Source organism: Crocuta crocuta, unplaced genomic scaffold (genome assembly GCF_008692635.1).
Source record: "Crocuta crocuta isolate KB4526 unplaced genomic scaffold, BGI_CrCroc_1.0 scaffold186, whole genome shotgun sequence".
Lineage (NCBI taxonomy): Eukaryota > Metazoa > Chordata > Mammalia > Carnivora > Hyaenidae > Crocuta > Crocuta crocuta.
In genome coordinates, this window is record NW_027551569.1 from 6,394,965 (window position 1) to 6,417,323 (window position 22,359).

General features: G+C 46.6%; 1 protein-coding gene across 1 annotated transcript; it reads right to left on the minus strand.

The window, feature by feature from the left end:
* Positions 1 to 18,961: 18,961 nt before the first annotated feature.
* Positions 18,962 to 22,359, minus strand: FOS (Fos proto-oncogene, AP-1 transcription factor subunit). The gene is made up of 4 exons (XM_077750713.1): positions 22,050 to 22,359; positions 21,060 to 21,314; positions 20,520 to 20,627; positions 18,962 to 20,408 (listed from the first exon to the last, which is right to left on the minus strand). Exons 1-4 carry the CDS (start codon positions 22,188 to 22,190, stop codon positions 19,767 to 19,769), a joined length of 1,146 nt encoding a protein of 381 aa, XP_077606839.1. The 5' UTR covers positions 22,191 to 22,359; the 3' UTR covers positions 18,962 to 19,766.

The window sequence follows — 22,359 nt, forward strand, 5'->3', positions numbered from 1 at the left end:
ATAATAGAAGTAGGAATCAGGACAAATTGTGACAAATTTGAAAACACACCTGTAGCCTTTTGTCATTTCATCAGGTTTTTATCTCCTGATAACTCATTTTAATAACTTGCTTGGCCTCCAGGGCTCCTGAGTTTACCCCAGATTCTCTGATTTGTGATATAAAAGGTGTTTCTCATATGTCACCCTTAGAAGCTATGTCAGGGCCACCTCAGCTCCTCGTCTGTAAAATGGGGGTAAATTATGTCAACCTGCCAGGCTATACAGTTACTTGACTTGACTTACTTAGTCTTGGCACTTATTGAGCTATTATCATCATCATTAACTCCCACCAATGCCTGTTTTCTGAGGATCCTGATGCTCTTTATAAAAATTACATCATGGATACAACAAATATTTATTTAACAAATATTTACTAAGTCTCAATTGGCCAGGAACTGTGCTAGGCACTAGCAATAAAATAATAGACACAGACACAGCTCCAGCTCCTGGTTAGCTTCTGGACTAGTGGGGAGACAGACATTAGTCAAATAACCACATAAAATGTAAAATTACATCCGTGTCATGTTAGTGAAGCCATCTTAGACACTCCAGCCCAGCCCATCTCCCACTTGAATACCACAGAGGACATCAGTCTTTGTCATGACTGAGCAGAAGGATTTCCTGGACAATGCCTGTCTTAATTCCTAACTCACAAAATCATGAGATATAATAAACTGCTTGCTGTTTTAAGCACTGCTCTCCCCAAAAATAATCACATCTGTATTAAGTGCCTAAAGCACTAAGAGAATGTGAAATAGAGGAAATAAACTACGTCTTAGTCACTTTTCCTAGTTAGAAGACAAGAGTCAACATAGGAGTTTAGAATGATTTGATCACCTAAATCCCAGAGTGTAAAGGAAAGCTCAGAGATGCAAATTCTCAATCCCACAACCCTGCAGAAAGATCCTGGGGTTTCCTTACCCTAAACCTTGTTTCGCTGAACAGCGCCTCCTAGACACTTGGAGTCCTTTCTCCTGCCAGCTGCTTCCTATTGCGGCTTTTAAAGGGATTTGTAGACTATCATGTCCACTGCTTCCTCAAATGTGTGCTGGGCGCTCCTGGGAATACAGCCTGATCAGACACAGGACTCCCCACCCTTATGGAGCTGACAGTCATTTGAACTTCCTGACAGTGTAGGGCAAACTTCAGAACTCCTACTTGATGGATAAGAAACGGAGTCAAGGACGGCAGATAAAACTTTGCTACATTATTGATAATTTAGTACCAGATTTTAGGGTGCAAGGAAACAAAAAACCTCCCACTGAACATGAGACTGGGCCCAAATTCCTCAGGCTCGGTAGCCACAACTCTGCCTCATCACTCTCTACTTGAGATCCCTCCTACTTGGGAAATCTCTTCACAGTCCCTGAACCAGGGGCCCCCACCTCTACAGCATTGTGGCCCCCAGTGCCTCTTCCTGCCACTTCATCTTTGCAGTGGTTTCTCTAAAGTCAGCCTCAAGCCTCCACCTTCGCAAAGACCCTCCAGCCCTCCCTGACATCTTGCCCCTTAGTATCCCTGCTACAGTAACATACATTTGGGAATAGATATCCAGGCAGCCACCTCGATGTATATACCCTGTCACGTCAAGGGCACTGCCTCTGGAGAGACCAGACAGACCCGGAGTTCAAATCTGAGATCTGCCGCTACTAGACTGTGATGTGAGGAAAGTTTCATCACCTGCTCCTACGGAGCAAGGCTGTTCTGAAATTCAAATATGTTTCAAGCACTTGGCACATAGTAAACACTCAGCATTTTGTATGTCTAAACATGGCCTTTAACATGTCCAATCTGGTCACCTGCTTAAAAAGCATCATGGCCCCCGAGGCATCTTCTCCTACAGCCTTGGGCGGGTAAAGAGAGATATATAACCTGGGCACTATGTGGAGAACAGGGCTGTGCCTGAGGCCCACGATATTTTCACAAATCCACAGAAATGTTTTAATTTCTTTTGAAACTAGGGAGAAAAAATTAACTTTTACATCGAAAAATGACAATATATATGTTAACATATTTATCTTCATACCAGTGCAGTCATAAAATATAATTTTCAATTAATTTTTATAGAGGAAGGAGCCCACAAAGGCCAAAGTGGCTAGGGCCCATGAAAGTCATTATGCAGCCCTGATGAAGAGACGCCTCTGCTATTAAAAAAAAAATGTGGAAAAGCAAACAGCTCACTAGCTGAGTGTAAAGGTCTCTCCCAGCCCTCACATTCTTCAATTCCGAGAATTCCTTTTGTCTCAGCATGGCAGGATCTTGTACTGAGTGCATTCTTAACAGCACATTTCCTAACGCTTTCAGAATCTGTGAGTCCGTCCACTTTTACCAGAAAATCTTGCCCCTAAGAATTTGGTGGGACATAAAACCCACGTATATACTCTTGACCTACTTCGTCAAGGATTGCCATGCCCCTCAGTGGCCGACAGAGGGCGCAGCGATTCACTCTTCCGCGTGGGTATCACAGCGACAAGAGGAATAGAAAGCCTTGGGGTTCAACAATGGGGGCCTAACATGGGAGATTGTTAGAGATTCAGTATCTTCGACCCGACCCTAGGGAGGATCCTAGACACTTGCAATCAAACGTCACATGTTAAGAAGATTCATGGGTAGGGGTGCCTGGGTGGCTCAGTCAGTTAAGCATCTGACTTTGGCTCAGGTCATGATCTTACGGTTTGTGAGTTCAAGCCTTGAGTTGGGCTCTGTGCTGATGGGTCAGTGCCTAAAACCTGCTTCAGATCTGTCTCTCCCTCTCTCTCTCTGCCCCTCCCCAACTCGCTCGCTCGCTCTCTCTCTCTCTCAGAAATAAACATTTAACTATATATGGGGGGGAGAGAGAGAGAGAGAGAGAGAGGAAATCCCTGGGTAATTGATATACAAACATTAAGGTTTAAGAAGCCCTGATTTAAAGCTTCTAGCCTGAGAAAGGGAATCCCACTTCCTCAAAAGAAGGCTAGGAGAGGAACTAGCTAAGGCATCCCTTGCAGCCCCTAAATCTCCTACTCTTTCAGCCAATCAGCCAGCATCAATCAAGATGAGACTGAAACCACAGGAGGGATGTAAAAGCATTCTATAGGTCACAAAGCTACTGACTTCATCTTCTTCCATTTCAGTAAGTACTTACTGAGTGCCTACTATGTCCTGGGCACCAGGGATATAGTAGTGAGCAAAAAACAGACCCCGTTCCTACCCTTGGAGAGCTCTCTACCTAGTGAGGACACCAAGCGTGAATCGTCACACACACAACTACAAACCTGGATGTTCCCATGTGGGTACAGAGGGCCATGCGACAGTCACAGGAGGGAGGGAAGCTGGTTTATACCAAATGGTCAGGGAAGGCCTCTCTGAGGAAGTGAGCTAGCAGGGGGAAGAGAATGTACAGAGGTCACGTGACAGGGAGGAACGTGGCGCACTCAAGGAACTGAAAGACTACTGGCATGGAGTGAGGCAACATGGGGCTCCGAGGGAGGCAGAAAGCAGTCTGGGGGCGGGGGGAGGGACAAGGACACAGCCTCTGCACGCGCACACATGCACACGCATACACACACACACGCACACACTACAAAGTGACTGGCCCATGGCCCTGTCTTGGAAGGTCCTTGCCACAAACATCCATGCAGACATGTCACCGCTGCCCACTGAGTCCCATTCTCCCAGACAGCCCACTCTCTCCTCTACTAACCTTCCTTCACCCTCCCCACCACCGGCCACTCCCCTCTTACTCTGCTTCTGCCTTCCCCGCTCCGGCATCTTCACCATTTACCATCCAAACCTGCTTGAAATTGATCCCAATGAGAGGACAACTCCTTCCCCTGAAGAAAAGGCAACCCATGAATCAGAAACCACAAGTTCACTGAAGGCTGCATAGACAGAGGGATCATCGGGTGCTGTGCCAAGCCACCACCTTACACACGTTTTCATACGATCCTTACAATAGTCTTTTCTAGATAGCTGCTATCATTCCAGTTTTCCAGTTGGGGAAATTGAAGCTTTGTGAAAGGGTAATTTTTACAATTACACAGCTAGAACCTGTGTGCCAATACTGCCTTCCCATGTGTAACAGGGACCACACACGGTACTGTGGGACCCTGTACTGACTGCACAGTTACATTTCAAAAGCCTTCAGAAGGAGCACCCCCTTGGCCCCCCCCAAAAGAAATAATCTTGGAGGTGTACAAATAATTAGTTGCCAAGATATCCGTAGCATTGTCTATAACAGTAAAAAATGTAGAAATTGCCCGAAGGTTATATTTCAACAATGTAGAATTGGTTAAATTGTTGGATGTTTATAACTAGAATCTTATATAACCAGCTATTAAATTTGATCACACAGAAAAATAGGCTCATGATCTATGGTGGAGATAAAGCAGATTACAAAACATTATTACAGCGTGATCCTATTTTCATAAAAACCACTGCATAGAAACTAAAAGGTATAAAAGTAAAGCATACAGGAAAAGTACAATCCAAAGAAATGACAGTCGTTATCTCTGTGATGAGACTACAGGTGACTTTTTTCTTATTTTCTTCATTTTGATTGTCTGAATTTTCAAAGGTTTCACCACGAGCATCCATTTCTTTTGGCAAGGGAGGAAAAGCAATAAAATAAAATAAAAATGAAAAAACGCAGGAGGTGTTTGAGCCTTCCTATGTATTATCTATTTAAAAAACAAACATCCTGCTCTGCAGGAACATTTTAAAAAACATCTTTTCTTCTCACAAAAGCAAAAACAAAACATCAGAAAGTACAAATGAGCAAAAGGAGAGAAACACACACTCCCTCCTCCCCCCAACAGACAACCAATACCAGCACCTTCGTGACTTTTCATAAATCCTGTCTTTCCACAGATAGTAAAAAACAGAAACAAAAACAAAAACCATGTTCTGCTCTGGATGCTAGTCCCCGGGGCCCACCCTGTTCCCAGCAGGAGTTTGGAATGGGGCTTACAGAGTCCTCAGCGATAGCAAACAGCCCCTAAGGTGGTTGTGTCCGGGTCTCAGACTGTACCTGAGATTCAAGGATAGCGACTCACTTAGTGCAGACCCTGCTGTTGGGGAGCACACGACTCCTCGTGGGTCACAGGGGACAAAAGCCATCAAGTGATCGGACCATGAGAGTGATTCCCAGTGTGTTTGGGATTGCAACACCCCATCGTTATTGAATTTTGCAACCGTCCTTCCCCTTGGAAAAGAACTCAGAGGAATACGAACAGTATTTGCATATTCCATGTAGTACTTTTCCACACTTGCCGCTGAAGGGAAGTAAGGTTAATCTGGCTTTAAGACTATAACNGACAGCTCTGAGGAGCTGTGCGGACAGGTTCTGCCAGGAGGGAGGCCACACCGGCCCAGGAGTCCAGGTCACAGGGCAGGATGTCTCTGGGCCATTCCCACACATACACACGCCACAACAACAGGTTTCTAAGGCCCACCCTGCCCACACCCTCTCTTACTAAAGTCCCCCCTCCTGGGAAGGGGAGCAGGACGGCCCCAGAGCTGCTGGCACCCAGCCCCACTGGGTCCACACCCTCAGCGCGGCCCTCGGGCAGAAAGTGTTCCTAGAGCTGATGTGCAAGTCAAACCATTCCTGGATTCTTCAGAGGCTGTGACATCCAGCCATGGCCCAGACCCAGGGCCTCCCCTCCCACCCACAAGCTCCAGGATCGAGCTGTTCTCACTGCTGTTCAATATGCTCTTTCTTTAAACTTCAGAGATTTTGGAGACCCTGTTCTTATATATATATATATCCTCTCGTCAGTAATAACCATAGGGGCGCCTGGGTGGGGCGCCTGGGTGGCTCAGTTGGTTAAGCTTCCAACATGAGCTCTGGTCATGATCTCCCAGTTTATGAGTTCGAGTCCACGTCGGGCTCTGTGCTGACAGCTCAGAGCCTGGAGCCTGCTTCGGATTCTGTGTCTCCCCCTCTCTCTGCCCCTCTGCTGCTTGTGCTCTGTTTTTCTCTCTCTCTCAAAAACAAATAAACATTTAAAAAAAATTTTTTTTAATAATAATAACTATAGCTTCTGTTTATTAAGCTCCTTATATGGCAGGCATCTTGCAGGCATGTAATGCACACAGCGGTCTTTTGAGGTAGACACAATTATTCTCATTTCACAGATGAGAAAACTGAGGCTCCAAGAAAGGAGAGTGGTCTGCCCAACGTCACACAACTGCTAACAGAGACAAGACTCAGCCCAGACCTGCCTGACCCCAGAGCTCATGTACTGTCCTGGAAGGCTAATGCAACAGGGAACCGAGAGATAATACACTATCCCCCATCCCATTTACAAGACATTGAAGCTGGTGACATTCATTTACAAACTGTTATAGAGCACTTATGGGCCAGGCACTTTGGAAATATTGATTTATCCTCATCCTATTGCTAGAAGATGGGTACTTATTTTTACAGATGGGAAACTGACACACAGAGAGGGGAGTAAACTTGCCTAAGGCCACACAGCAAGTGGTAGAGACTGAATATAAACCTGGCTCTAGAGCCCCTGCTGCCTCTCTGAACCCAGGAGCAGAGGCCTCTCCTCCTTAATTCTTCGTCCACATCCCCACCCGCCTCTGCATCTCTCTGAGAGTCCACTTCAAACTTCCTCATCCCTCTCTGGGTGGTGATGGTGTTCTCTTGTGAAATTGCTTTGTGGAACTACTTATTGTGCAAGGCTTTGTTTGATTAGGTCACTATCTAGATTCCTCCAAAGAACTAACAGTTCTAGAAGGTTGGTCAAAGCAAAGGCTTAGAGTTGTTTTTGTTTTGTTTTGTTTTTTTAATGCAGTTAATCAATTAATTTATCATTTAATCAATAAGGGCTTACTGAGAGCAGTTTCTGTCCCCAGCCCTATACAGGGCAACCTGGAGTCTTATGAACACACAGACACACAAAACATGGCTCCCACCCTCAAGGAAACAACACTAAGGACATCAAATAAGTGTGCACTCTATGCGCTGGGTCTATACCACTGTATTCAGAAGATACCTAGGAGAGGAGAGTCAGAGAAGTCGTGATGAAGGAGGTAGAACTTGAAATAGGGGTTGGAAAAAAGGGGCAGGGTTTGGATAGCAAGAAGGAAAAATACAGTTCAGGCAAGAGAAAAAATGGACCAGATCTTCGGAAATAAACTATCAAGAGAAAAGGCTGGGAGTTTATTTGTTTTCTGTTTTGTTTTGTTTTTTGTTCCTGCCAAATTTTGCTATTTCTATCAGAGAGAACAGAGTAAATACTTCTAGCCTCTTTCACCCTGACGGGGCTTCTGGAATTGGAGAAGGGCGCTGCACCTCATATATCCACCAGGGGGCAGACCTGCCGCTTCTGCCGCTATAGTTCAGTACAATCGGAGGTGAAGGATCCCAAACTTCTCAAATCAGGGGCTTGGGATGACTGAACCCAGCGGTGGGCAGCAACCATCATAGTCTGAGCTGCCTTCACACACAGCCAAGAAGTTAGGGAAGAAATAGAATGTAGAATGTAGGAGGAATTAGTTAAGTTTGAAAGGGAAGAGAGAGAGACAAAGAGGCATTCCCCTACAGAATCTAACCTCTGTGTACCATGAAAAGACCTTCCCATGGCAGAAAGGGGTTCCCATGGGTTCAGGCTACATGCCTTCTGCTGTTGTCTTAGCTGAGAAAAGTTTAACGCAAGGCTTGGGGCATTATTTTAAAAAAATGACGAACTGCTAGTCTAAGACTGGTTTCAGGACAGCCAAGTCACGCTCTCTGGACCAGAGAAGCCATTCCAGCCACTGTAAGGATGGAATGGTTGTGGGTTGGGAAGCACACACCTCCTGGCCATCACCACAGGCCCTTGGTGTCAGGCCGTGGGCTCTGTAGAGCAGCACGTGTGCCACTGTTATCCTTTAGGAGGCCTGAAATCAGTATTTAGCTTTACTGCACACCCGTCAATGAGCCAGGCAACAGGGTCCTGAAGCCACAAAAGCACCCAGGGGGATTAGAGGTGAGAGGGAAGAGACTCCAGCCTGAAGCCAGAAGTCCTAGCCTTTGTCTGTCTCTAACTAGCTATGCAAGTTTGGATGGATGAACCAACTTCTTTGGGAGCCTTAGTTTCCCCATTTGTGAAATAGAAGGGCTGAATTAGGGGTAAATGTGGGATGTGCTTTCCTGCTCTGAAAGTCTGGAAAACACACCGTCCTCTGGCCAGAAAAACTGGGGAATTGGTAGGGGGCGAAGGGGAAGGGGCGCGACTGAGCAGCTTGAAGAGTTAGCCCCTTGCCGGTAGGCGAGTCCCCAGCAGTGGCCTCTGCCGCACTGCCCGCCCCACCCCCGCCTGCATGGCCCGGCGATATACACCCACGGCTGGCTCCCTTGGAGACTTCTGGAATCTCACTGGATTCCTCCCAGGAATGCTTATTGCCCTTTACATCTGCAAATCGCTTTACATCAGCAACCCTGCTGTGCGATTATTAATCATCGCAATATTCTTCCTTCCGCCTGGAAGAGGAATTGCAGGGATTCGGATTTATGAAGGTGAAATCCGAAGGTAATTTGCCTAGGATTTATTCAATAATCAGTTAACTATTTTATTTAAGCACCTCATACGAGCAAGGCGCAGAGTCACACAAATCCAGTTACTGTCAGGAACAGAATTGTAGGGGTCCTTAGCGAGCTTCACTGACATTCCAATTATGTCATGGGGATAGGGAGTAGTTCCAAGGTGAGGGACGGTCTTCCCTCACAAGCCTGACTGATACTGCTGCAAACATTACGATCTCCCCACCCACCCCCACAGTTCATTTTACCAGGCCGGATAAGGGGAAGTGACCTTCCCAAGGTCACTTATCCCCCAAGGGGCAATACTGATCCCAGAACCTCTGGCTACAAAGCTTTCCACTGCGCCACGGGCGAGGATTTTAAGTTCGACCCCATAAAACAGAGTTAGGCGAGGGATGGCTGTTTCCATGATTTCCGGCACAGAGTGAGAAAATCGTGATCCGAGCTCACCCACCCGGGACAGATGAGACAGCCCCAAATTTTGCCTGCAGCCTCAAAAAGTCAAGTAATGTTTAGAGACCTCAGAGCTCATCTGATCACCCACGCCCTCTCTAGGGGTCCCTAACGCCCCCACTCCTTGCCTCACCTCGGGTCTGCGGGAAGGGGCGGGGGGCGCGTGACACAGAGCCTCCGCCAGCACCCTGCGGGAGCGTGGCCGGGAACGGGGGGCGGGGCGAGGCGGGAGTCCGGCTCCCAGCCTCCTCCCGGCGGGCGGCTCGCAGGCTGCGCCAAATATGGGCAGAACGGAAGCGGCAGTTAGACGTCACGGCGCCGGGTGGGGGCCGCGCTGCGGGGCCTGTGACGGGAGGCGCTGACGGCGCCTACGTGTCACCATGGAAACCAAACAGTAAATAGAGGACGCGCGAGCTCCTGGCACGGCTTGACCCTGCGACCTGGCCAGAAGCAAAGGGCCGGAAGCTGGGACGGGCCAGGACAAACCTGGCCTGGCAGAAGAGGGCAGAGGAGGGGATACCGAGAGAGCACCCCTTCGGGAAGCCAGCTATCCCTCAGCCCAGGAGCCAGCAGGGGTGGGTCTAGAATAGAAAGAAGCCCTCCTGGATGAAAAGAAGGCTTCCTGTCCTTTTTGAAGGGCTTCTATTGGCCTGCAAGGTTGTTGGGGATATTGGTTTCGTTTTGCCTTTTCTTACTGCGGCTAAGGCTAAAAATTCCGGGATCAGAATCACATTACCCGGCTCTGATTCCTGCTCTGCCACTCCACGCTGGTGATCTCCAGTAGACCACAATCATTCCGTGCCCCAGATTACTTTACCCATGAGATTAATAGCAGGATTTACCGGCTAAGGTTGTTTTAACGAGTTAATATAGATACGAGTGTGTGTGAGCGTGTGTTTGGAAGAATCTGGCCCATCGTGAGCCAAATCAGTGCTATTTTTATTCCTAAGCAGCAAAACAGTAGCTTACCGAGTATTAGGCAACTACTAAATCATAATATTGTTGTAATGTTTTGTTTTCTTGATCATTTTTCGGTTTTAACATAAGTAATTGTAAAGGAATTTTCCATTTTAGAGTTAATATTTTCCATTTTAGAGTTAGTAAAGTATTTCCTGTATTAACTGAAATATATATTTACCAAATAAAAACATCACACCTCTGTTTGTACCGCTTCACAGTATTAGATTTAAACAAAAAACTCCACATGGTCATATATAATAACAGAACTGAACTGAGCAGTGACTCAAGTTCAATTTCTCAGTCACTGTTGTCCAGGTTTATTTCAAATCTATTTAAACACGGTGTTGTGTACTACCATTGGTTGGAGACCAACGTGTTTGCACGGCACCCAAAACAATTTCAAATGACTCTGAACCATTACAAACTTACTCTTAAGATGACGGCATATATTGGGGCACCTGGGTGGCTCAGTTGAGGAAGCGTCCGACTTCAGCTCAGGTCATTATCTCACAGCTCGAGGGTTCAAGCCCCACATCAGGCTCTGTGCTGATGGCTCAGAGCCTAGATCCTGCTTCGGATTCTGTGTCTCCCTCTCTCTCTGCCTCTTCCCTGCTCACACACTCTCTCCCTCTCAAAAATAAACAATTAAAATTTATTTTAAAAAAAGATGAAGGCACATAGCTAAGTCTATATGTTGGGGAGCAACTGTTAGTATAACTGGGAGTTTACTTCCATGTAGAATACAATGCATTAAAGGATCAGTGATTTTAAAAATGAAGCTTACATACGCATTATGAAAAGTTGACAGTAATCCCAGCAGCTGTTTAGAACTCGAAGCAACAAAAGACTTTTTTGTTCAGGAAATACTTTGTCACACCTAAAATCGACAGTTTATGGCATTAATAAAAAAGCAGACCAACTTTAGTTGGTTTTATTATTAGTTTTACATTCTCAGCAGACAATGTGACCCTTTGTGGATGAGAGACCCATGGTTGACCCCCCCACCCCAGTAATTCCTACCTCCTGGTGTCTGTGCCTTTGTGTAATTCCCTCCCCATGAGTGTAGGCAGAACCCAAGACTTGGCCTCTAAGCAATGGAATATGACAAAGGTGATGGGATGCTACTCCTGTGATATATAATCTGAAATATTTATGTATTCACCTATATCTATTTCTATATAAAGGAGATCTAGGTATCCATCTTACCAGTACACACTAGTAGGTTCTTCTGGAAGGCTTGATGAAGTGAACAGCCATGGTGAGAACACAGCCTCTGCGATCTGAGGGTAGTCTGTGGCCAACAGCAAGTAGAAAGTCAGGCCTTAGTCATACAAGCATGAGGAAATAAAGTCTGTAACAACCAGAATGAGTTTAGAAGCAGACTCTTCAACTTCAACCATCCCGGTGAAAGTTCAGCTCGGCTAACACCTTGACTGCAGCTTTATGAGACCATGGACAGAGGATGGAGCTAAGCCATGCAGTCCACAGAAACTGAGATAAGAAATGCATGTGGTTTCTAGCTGCTAAGTTTATGATAATTTTTTGTACCGAAGTAGAACCCTAATCCACCCGCTTTGCCCGCAGCTGGGACACACAGCTCCCATCTCGGCACTTGTGTATAGCACCGGAGCGCTACATACATTTCTCAGGCCTTCCACCCTAAAAGGTGGGCTGTGGGCCCCTGCAGTGCATTTCCACAGTAGTCATCTGATTTCAGAGTTTTGAAACTGGAAAGGGAGCTCTGAGATTTTTGAAATCCGTTCCTGATGGGGTAATCTCAGAGGAGTTAGAGGCTCACCATACGTCACATAAGTACATAGATGTTTTAAGTTTATTTATCTTGAGGAAGAGAGAGAGAGCACAAGCAGGGGATGGGGCAGAGGGAAAGGGAGAGAGAGAATCCTAAGCATGCTCCTCACAGCCAGCACAGGAGCCCAATGTGGGGCTCGAACCCACAAACTGTGAGATCATGACCTAAGCCTAAATCAAGAGTCAGACACAACAGACTGAGCCACCCAGGAGCCCCAGAAGTACATATTTGGGAGCAGATTTTAATTCTAGCAAAACAGGTAAGCACTTCAGACTTTACAGTCACAAAGAGCTCATTTCAAATCTCAGATCTGCTACTTACAAGTGTGTGACCTTGGTCAATGTGATATTTTTTAGATCATTTTCCTCATCGGTAAAATGAAACTCCTAATAATATCTGCATCATCGGGCCGTTGTGCAGACTTAACAAGTGTATCCATTCAACAAAATCATTATTAGATACTCAGTATGTGCCAGTTACTAGAGGTAAAATGCTTAGCAAAGCGAATACGGTCCCTGATTTAGCATCTCCTGTAAAGTGCATAGCACAGCCTGGCACATAACAAGCACATGTGAAATGTTAGCTATTATCAATATTATACCCTGGGCTCCCAGTTCTATCCCAACCACCTGCCTCCAGACAAACTCTGTAAGCTCACATCATAGAACTCTAGTGTATAAGTGAACTTCCTACACCCTCCACCCATCCCCACTGGGTCTTCCACAGGCTTGGCAAACTCCATACATTGAACATGGAACTTACCTTCTTCTTCCCCAAACCTGCTCTTCTTCCTGTAGTCACAGTCACACAGCCTCCTTGTATGTCGAGCCTGATGAGCCCGGGAGTAACTGGGATTCCTCTCCCTCACTCACCTCCCACATCCACTCAGTCACCAAGTCCCAACAGTCCTACCCCCTAATTACCTCTTGTTTCCTCTCCATTCCCACCACCACTGCCTCGGTTCAGCCTACACACAACTGAAGCAAGTAAATACCAGGCTCTTCATGATCTGGCCACGGTCACCTCTTCTTGACCTATCTCCAGCCCCATCCGCTCTGATGCTGCAATATTAATGTAAGTGAAATCAAATGCATTTATGGGATGCTCTATAATTCCATCCCCCTCCTACAGCGCCTCCCCCCACAACACATATGTTTTATAGTCCAGCAAAAGTAAGGGTGTTGTTTTCTGAGTCTGTGCCTTTATGGTGCTATCCCTCTGTCTCCTGGAATCCCTCCACCTGCCACTCTCTCATCTGACAAACTCTATCCACCTTCAAAGCCCAGCTCAGAGATCACTTGCTCGGAAACTCCCCCAGATAGAGTTCATCACTCCTTTTTCTGCATGACCATTGCACCTGGTGTTTTGACTGTTACGGTGTATTATGATGCACATGTTTACGTGTCTTCCTCCCTTACTAGACCATGAACTCTTTGAGTAGAGGACTATGGCTTGCTCATATCTGAAACAAGCATCTGATAAATAATAGACACCCAGAAACTTTTTATTGAATTAAACGAAGCCCAGGAGTGCTCCAGAGGGTAAATATTTTCTCCCCTGACCCTCATCTCCCTTAATTATAGAGATAATAAATAATAGCTATACTGTAACAAGCACCCATACATTCTAACTTTTTTTAATACTTGCAACAACCCCAAGAGGTAGGTACAATTATCCCCCTTTTACTTATGGGAAAACTAAGGTGCAGAGAGGTGAAGTAACTTGCCCAAGATCAAGGAGCCAGGATTCAAAGCTGAGTCTATGCTCTGAACCACTCTGCTCTATTGGATCCAACTCCTCAAATCCAAATTAACTTACCATATTGTTTTGATAATTAAAGCTGTGATGAGAGTCTCATAGATGATCAAAAAGCCTACAAATCAATCATTGCTTCTGTAGATCTGACTGCATATTGTTCCCTAAAGTAAGCATGGCAGCAACTGGGGCCCACACCATCTACCCTGGTGATGAAGGTGATGCCTTCTGCTCCTCACCCATTAACAAGACATCCTTCTGAGGGCCTGCTCCTAATATAACCATCGATCAAACCCCTCTGGGTTCTTACCCTAAGCAACTGTTTGAACCAAGCTAAGCACTGCCGTGTCAGTGTGAGCTGAAAGTAAAAAGGGCTTATTAATTAAGAAGAGCTGATGGCCATCAAGCCAGCAGCCTCCTTGGGACAGTAGCCAGAAGCCTTTTCTGCCCTTGGGGAAACGAAAGGCAACTTAGTCTGTGAACAAGTGTGTGGAGCCATTGAAATGAATTGCTTTGATCTAAACCAGTTTATGCTTCTGTCGCTTTCTCTTGTGTGCAAAGAAAGTAGCCACCTATCCCACCAGTGCCCTTCAGAGACTTTGAACTCATTCATCAGGATTCAATACACTTTATTCCTAACTGCTTTTCCTCAGGTCTGGGCATGTTCTTGGTAAATGATGATTATGATGATGAGATTGATATCAATAATGATAGTACTAACAGCTAACCCTAATTCTTCTATTCTTTTTTTTAATTTAATGTTTTTCTTTATTTTTGAGGGAGAGAGAGGGCAAGCAGGGAAGGGGCAGAGAGAGGGGGGACAGGGGACCCAAAGTGGGTTCTGCACTGACAGCAGTAAGCCCAATGCAGGACCTAAACCCACGAACCACAAGCTCACAACCTGAACCGAAGTTGGAAGCTCAACTGACTTAGCTACCCAGGTGCCCAGGCTTCTATTCTAATGCAAACTAAATTGTAGGTTTTATAATTTAGGCATACCAATTTGTAGGCACCAGTCAACTCAAGTGGATTTGTGTGATAGTCTAAAATTTCATACGGGGGCTCCTGGGTGGCTCAGATGGTTAAGCTTCTGACTCTTGGTATCAGCTCAGGTCATGAGTTCACAGTTCCTGGGTTCAAGCCCTGCCTCAGACTCTGTGCTGGAGGTGCAGAGCTTACTTGGGATTCTCTCTCTCTCTCTCTCTCTCCCTCTGCCTCTCCCCTGTCCTCTCTCTCTCTCTCAAAATAAATAAGTAAATAAATTTTAAAAACCAAAATAAATAAAATAAAATTTAATAAGGATAAGGGTGAAAACCATAGTTTTGTTTGTTTCTTTGGAGATGGTTATACCAGGGCACCTGAGCCGCTTGGTGGGTTCTGTCCGACTTCAGCTCAGGTCATGATCTCACGGTTTGTGAGTTCAAGCCCCAGGTCGGGCTTTGGGCTGACAGCTGACAGCCTGGAGCCTGCTTCAGATTCTGTGTCTCCGTCTGTCTCTGCCCTTCCCAACTTGTGCTCTGTTTCTTTCTGTGTCTCAAAAATAAATAAAAACATTGAAGATGATTATACCTATATTTACCTATACGTCCATTCTCCATGTGATGTTGAAACAGATTCCTCAGTCTGTAATACGTCTAGAAGTGTCACTGACCTACAGTATGCTTATATTTTTGGTACCTCTTAAAATTCCTTCCCACACTAGCTAGTTCCTTACGTTAATACTGTAGAACCCTTGAAAGGAATTTTTTTAAACAAAGGAAATGCTCTTCTACCCAGGAAGAAGTCCATGAGGTACACAGCTTTATCTTCATTTTTACCCTACTTATCTCCCTTACATTAATTTTGTAATTTTCACCTGCCTTCATTTATTCATCCCTCTTCATTCATTTAACAAGCATTTGAGTGCCTCATAGAATCTGGGGATACAGAACTGATCAAAACAGAAAAGATCTCTGCTCACATGGAACTTACAATGCAGTGATGAAGGAGGACGGAAATTCATTAAAAAGGAAAAGAAAACATAAATTATATGTTGTAGATGGTGACATGTGCTCTGGAGGAACAAAGCAGGATAATAAGGGAGAGTCATGGGGAAGAAAAGTGGGCATAAATGGGAAAGGCTCCTGAAGGAGGTGTCCTTGGAGATGAATCCTGAATGACAGGAAGGAGGAAGGAGCCGACCTTGGGAAAGAGGCTCAAGCAGTAGGGATGGCAAGTGCAAAGGCCCTGCAACAAGCCTGCTGTGTGTCTGGAATGGAAAGAAGGCTGGTGAGCAGCACCTGTGAGGGGAAAGGACAAGATAGAGATGTGGGGGAGCAATGATCTTCCTCTGTAGTCAGCATGAGACTGACACCTCTTTCATGTTAATAGCAAAACAGCACACCTTAAACTGATCTAATGTTCAGCATTCAATTGATGCTCAATCCTCATTTCTTTTTTGATTATTTGATTATTCTGTGCTTCAAGGAAGTCTCATACACAGTTTAAAGACTGATTTTTTTGTTTTGTTTTGTTTTAGATTTTTTTGTTTGAAAGACACTGAAACTTCAGGTGCTCTCCTTACGGTAATCATCTGAGAATTTTTACTTCGCCTCAGTCTCGCTTTTTCCTTTAATTAAAGACGGCATAATTGATTTACTTTCATTCACCCATAGAAAGTTGCTGTTGATACAAAATTACTGTTCTTAGAACAAATTGCTAAATGCTACCCTTTACTTTTAATCATTGGACAAGATGAGGGATATGAAAGACGGTACAGAATCTATAAGCCACCATGATATGGAGATGAATATTTTTTTCTTCTACTCTTTTTTATCTAAAATTAATTTGGAGCTGGAAACACAATGGCAGGGTATTCACTTTGAAATTGAATTGGGCAGAGGTCAGAGGAGGCAGTGGAAGAATTCCAGGAGCCAAGGATAGAAGCAGAGTATGTGTTTGAAGCCAGACATAAAAGATGTGAAATCCCCATTGCTTAATATCATAAAAGGGTCTGGAATAGGAGAATTTAGAGAATATGTGTGGAATGTACTTCTGTTCGTGGAAATAGTGCAGAATGTCTGCATTCATCCACCAGGCCAATATTTACCATCCCTGTACTAAGCGCCAGACACTGAGACAGGTCTGAGGATCCTTCGATGAACTATACCAGACATGTTCCCCATAAGAAAATGACCCCCCCCTCATACCCATTCCCTTCTATTATATTTGTATCTTCTCAGATAGTTGTTTTGTTGAGACCAGTGTGAGATCATATCTTGTGGGTAAAGATCAGTCTTTCCCAAGAGGAAGTTGACTTTCCTAGTAGCCATCATCCACTGGAGTTGTTGAATCCTGACTCAGGACAGGAAGATTTGGAAAGAGCCCTTTGGTGGAAAGAGAAAGAATTCCTTTCTTCTCTTGATCCCATGAGAATGGTCCACAGGGAGCTTGGTGAGATGTCAATCTTATGGAGGATACTCTGTCCTCTGAGAAGCCTGTTAAGGGATTCCCTGTATGCAAGTACCTCTCCCAAGACCTGTAATGCCGTCTTGTTGGTGGGGAAGCCTGCTTTTCTCTGGGTTATGGTGAAATAGAGGAACGGTAAGTGTCTGGGCATAGGGTAAGGCTGTCAAAGGGAAAGCAATGTTCTTTCTCTATAGTCAGCATGGGACTGACAGGGACCTTAGTCAGGTCCTGGGGAGCAGTTTAGTGTCCAAGGCTGATGTCCAGACACCCTTCTCCACCTGGGAAATCTCCTTCTGTGATTTGTTCTGTGGGTTGTTATTCCTGTATGTATGGGGGTGGGGGGCAGCTAGCTTCTTTGCAGGGTATCTCACCTTGTTATTTCAGTCTCAGTGTTAGTTATAGCAATTTTGTAATTAGTCTAGCCCATATTTAAAGGCTACAGAAAATGTACCTTCTGAACAGCAAATAGGAAGTCTAAAGCCTCTTCCATCATTGCAAAGTAATACACAAGTCCTATGTTATATATCAGTGTTCTCAAGAGCCTAAAGTAAGTTGGTTTCAGATGTCAATTACTCTGTGAGGCACAGGGAGATCATAGGTGAGGACATCAACCTCAATGGAACTGTCATTTTCAATTAAAACTTTCAACTTGACTGAGTGTGACATCCCATAACCACCCAGTGATTTTCATTATCACCGATGCATTGGGAGACCAGCACTAAAGCTCTCTTCCCACCAAGCAGGTGTGGAAGCATGGCCTCTGGCTTCCAATCATGGTACCAGCATGGTACCTGAGAATGGGGAGGGGAAGGGCCCCATCTCCTTTCTTTGTGGTTTGTGCATGTGCGTGTAAGGGCCCCATTACTAGAAGTGCCCCAGACAAAGGTCATGTTCTTCTTAAAGATTCTAAGTTAAAGCTTATTCAGAGTCATGTTGACTTCTCCCTAATGAGCTATTATGTAACTTTTTATTTACCGAATGATCAACCATTATTTGTACTGTTCAAGATCTCTTTCAAATTCTCAGAGCCAGTTTTCTCTTCCCCAGTGTAAACTGAAGGGGAGGCATATGATGTTAAAGAAATGTCAGAAATTACGATGCGTGTGTTACCAAGGGATAGGACAGTAGCCCTCCTTTCCTTATGAGAACAAAAATAGTCCAACTAAATGTATGTTTAAGGCCTGAGAAGTTTTGCTTCTTTTTTTTTAAACCAAGTATTAAGAGGAAGCTGAACCTTAGGGATAGGATAAGGTATGAGGAAGTTAATTAAGACTTATCTCACTAGTGGAATACTGAGAAAGGCATTCATTCTAAACTTTCTTCAATTTGCCCGCCTTGAAGGTGAGAGTAACCCCTCACATAATTTTGTGGGAATAAAAAGTTAACATGGTTTGTACCAAGCTCAGTTCTGCTTGCTAAAAGGGTTCCTCTAAGATCATGACATTTCAGTTTAGTATTAGTACAGTTAGATCTAAATATTTCCCCCTTGACTTCCAAAACAGAGAAAGAAGCAGGAAGACATGTTCCCACAAATGCTGCTGCACAGCCAACCCACCCCAGAATCTTCTAGAGAATCTTAGCCTCGGGGCGCCTGGTTGGCTTAGTCGGTTAAGGGTCCGACTTTCGCTTAGGTCATGATCTCGCAGCGTTGGGCTCTGTGCTGACTGCCAGCTCAGCCTGGAGCCTATTTCAGAGTCTGAGTCTCCCTCTCTCTCTCTGACCCTCCCCTACTCACTCTGTCTCTCTCCCCCCTTTCTCCTAGAAATAAATAAAAATATTAAAAAAAAAAAAGAGAATCTTAGCCTCGCCAGATGAACCCGTATGTGTAAAATATTCCAACATCAGGTCTAGAGTTTCCTTTTCCTCTTTGATAAGGGATCAAACGGAGGGGCGTGTCCCCCTCCAGGAGCCACCCTTCTTGACAAACTGGTCTCCCATACCTTTCACAATCTTACAAAAACTTCCAGAATGAAGAGCACAAGTTTGATCGCATTCAACTTAAATGCTTTTATTGACAATGTCTTTGAACAATAAGCAAACAATGCTTAAATTTTTCATTCAAATTCACTTTCCACATGTCAAAAGACCTCAAGGTAGAAAAAAATAAAATAAAAATATAAATATCTGAGAATCCATCTTAATAAATAAATTAAAAACACAATAAACGTTTTCATGGAAAACTGTTAATGTCAGAACATTCAGACCACCTCAACAATGCATGATCAGTAACGTTACGATGAACATTGATGTTGAAGAAAAACTACAGTACATGGATATAGCTATTTATTTCTATCTACCAGAAAATAAAGTCATATCTTTTCTTAGTTTAATATTGGTCATTGCTAATCAGAACACACTATTGCCGGAACACAGTAGTTATTGTTAAAATCAGCTGCACTAGATACAATTCGAAAATATCCAGCACCAGGTTAATTCCAATAATGAACCCAATAGATTAGTTAATGCTATGAGAAGACTAAAGAGAAAGTAAGAGACACAGACCCAGGCCTGGCTCAACATGCTACTAACTACCAGCTCTCAGATGTGTCACGGGGAACAATACACACTCCATGCGTTTTGCTACATCTCCGGAAGAGGTAAGGACTTGAGTCCACTCGTGGATGCTTTCAAGTCCTTGAGGCCCACAGCCTGGTGTGTTTCACGCACAGATAAGGTCCTCCCTAGGTCTACGGGAACCCTCGAGGGAAGACGTGTTTCTCCTCTCTGTAATGCACCGACTCGGGCATCGGCACTTGTGGGTGCCAGCTGCCTCCCCTCCCTGCCTGCTCACAGGGCCAGCAGCGTGGGTGAGCTGAGCGAGTCAGAGGAGGGTTCGTTGCTGCTGCTGCCCTTGCGGTGAGCAGCCGCACAGCTGGGGAAGGAGTCAGCCTCAGGGTAGGTGAAGACGAAGGAAGACGTGTAAGTAGTGCAGCTAGGAGTACAGGTGACCACCGGGGTGCACAGAGGCTCCAGCTCTGTGGCCATGGGCCCCATCCCCAGGGAGCCACCGTGCAGGGGCTCCCAGTCTGCTGGATAGAAGGAACCGGACAGGTCCATGTCTGGCACAGAGCGGGCGGTCTCAGAGCCGCTGGGCCTGGACGATGCTGGGAACAGGAAGTCATCAAAGGGCTCAGCCTTCAGCTCCATGCTGCTGATGCTCTTGACGGGCTCCACGGAGGGCTTGGGCTCAGGATCATTAAGGAGGGGCAGGGTGAAAGCCTCCTCAGACTCGGGGGTGGCAGCTTCCGGCAGGCCCCCACTCAGATCTAGGGAAGCCACAGACATCTCTTCGGGGAAACCCAGGTCGTCGGGGATCTTGCAGGCGGGTCGGTGAGCTGCCAGGATGAACTCCAGTTTTTCCTTCTCCTTCAGCAGGTTGGCAATCTCAGCCTGCAAAGCAGACTTCTCATCTTCCAGTTGGTCTGTCTCCTGTATCCAGAGGGATAAAGCAAAGCATAAGACACAGGCTTACTCAAGGACCCAGTCTCCAAAACTTTCTCCCAAAGTTTGAAAAAGGAGTGACCCCCAGGATCTACCTACCGCTTGCAGTGTGTCCGTCAGCTCCCTCCTCCGGTTCCGGCACTTGGCCGCGGCCATCTTATTCCTTTCCCTTCGGATTCTCCTTTTCTCTTCTTCTTCTGGGGACAACTAGAAGAAGAAATGTCAAAAAGACCAACAGTCAGTGACAAGGTCTGCCATCAGCTCTGTTCAGCCACCCCAGGGAAACTGGCCACTGCTGCTTCTCAACTTCCTGGCACCTCTGCTGGGAAGTCATTTCTAACCTGCAGTTGTGGGCTAGGTGTGACTTGAATTTAAAATAAGATCCTCAGCATGAGAACAAAGAAGAGCCCAGTCTAAAAGCATGAGGTAGGAACCTATTAGGGAAGACACTATTGTAGCACTGCTTGAAGTAGGGCTATTGGAGTGTGGCTTCGGATCGTAATGGCTTGGAGCCAGGGTTCCCGGTTTACGATGGGTAGTGAGTTCCGTGAGTGGCTTCACCCTATCTACTGTGCTCCCCATCTCCACTGATGCCAATCCACGTCCCCTACTGAGAGAAGGCGCTGAAGAACTCCTCACCTGTTCCACTTTGCCCCTCCTGCCAATGCTCTGGGCTCTGCCTCCTCCGGGCATCGTCTTCACGACTCCGGCTCTGGAGTAAGCCCCAGCAGAGGGGGCGGGGACTCCATAAGGGTGGGGGGCTCTGGTCTGAGATGGAGCCACCGAGGAGACCAGGGTGGGCTGCACCAGCCACTGCAGGTCCGGGCTGGTGGAGATGGCAGTCACCGTTGGGATGAAGTTGGCACTGGAGACGGCCAGATCCGTGCAGAAGTCCTAGAACGAAAACAGAAGGCGAAAGCTGACGTGAGTGAGCAGGTTCCGGACACAGGTGGGGCGAGCCGTTTCCAGTGCCGCATGCAGCAGGGAGAGAGAGGGAGAAGCAAGCCCCGGACTGCTCTCGTCTTTTTATATGCCCCTCATCCTGGATGGAAGGTCTCCCCGTTTCCTCCCAAGAAATCCGCAACGCGGTGCCTTTCTCCTCCACCCTGCTGCTGCGTCCCCGTTATCCCTTCGGCATCACTCGCCTGAAAGGGGGTTTGTTATAAATATCCCTGACGTCTGCGCTGACGCAGGCGCCGCTCCGGAGTCTCCTGAATGAACTCGCTTTTTATCAATGAAACTGCCTTACACACCCGCCTGCTTCACCCTCCTCCTCCGCCCCTCCTCCCTGCTCCAGGCTGCTAGGGGAGGGGGAACTGCCGCTTTTTGCCGCCTCCCGGAGGAGCCAGCATCTAGTTCGCGAATCTTTGCTTGGGACCTGTTTGCCCCGGCTAATGTCAGAGACCAGTCAGAAAGCGCGGTCCGAGGGCAACTCCGGAGTGAGCCTGCCGCGGGGGAGGAGGACCGGTTCTTACTATGACAAGCGTGCGTGCGCTCCGAATAAGTCCGGGGCTCTCGGAGATGGGGCTGCTCCGGCCCGGGCAGCCTCCCTCCCCGGCCAAAAGTCCCCGACTCGTGTCCCCGAGCGTCCCGCCCCGTCACCTGGAGTCCCGGGCCCCCCAGCCTCACCTGCGCATTGACAGGAGAGCCCATGCTGGAGAAGGAGTCGGCCGGTGAGTGGTAGTAGGAGAGGTTGTCCCCGGCCGGGGAGGCGCTGCTGCAGCGGGAGGAGGACGCCTCGTAGTCGGCGTTGAAGCCAGAGAACATCATGGTCGCGGTGAGTCTAGGCCCGGGCGAGGGGCTGAGGGGCAGAGACAGGTAGGAGCTGTGGGGCAGAGCTGGGTAGGAGCGCGGTCACTGCTCGTTCGCTGCGCCGCCGCCGCCGCCGGCTCTGTCTCGACTTCTGGGTTGCTCGCTGCAGATGCGGTTGGAGTACGAG

Coding starts and splice junctions, on each gene's coding strand:
- FOS (XM_077750713.1), bottom strand. CDS start 22,190: ATGATGTTCTCTGGCTTCAACGCCGACTACGAGGCGTCCTCCTCCCGC. Junction 20,628..21,059: donor GGAGGGGCAAAGTGGAACAG/GTGAGGAGTTCT, acceptor TTCTTCTTCTAG/TTGTCCCCAGAAGAAGAAGA. Junction 20,409..20,519: donor TGACGGACACACTGCAAGCG/GTAGGTAGATCC, acceptor CTCTGGATACAG/GAGACAGACCAACTGGAAGA.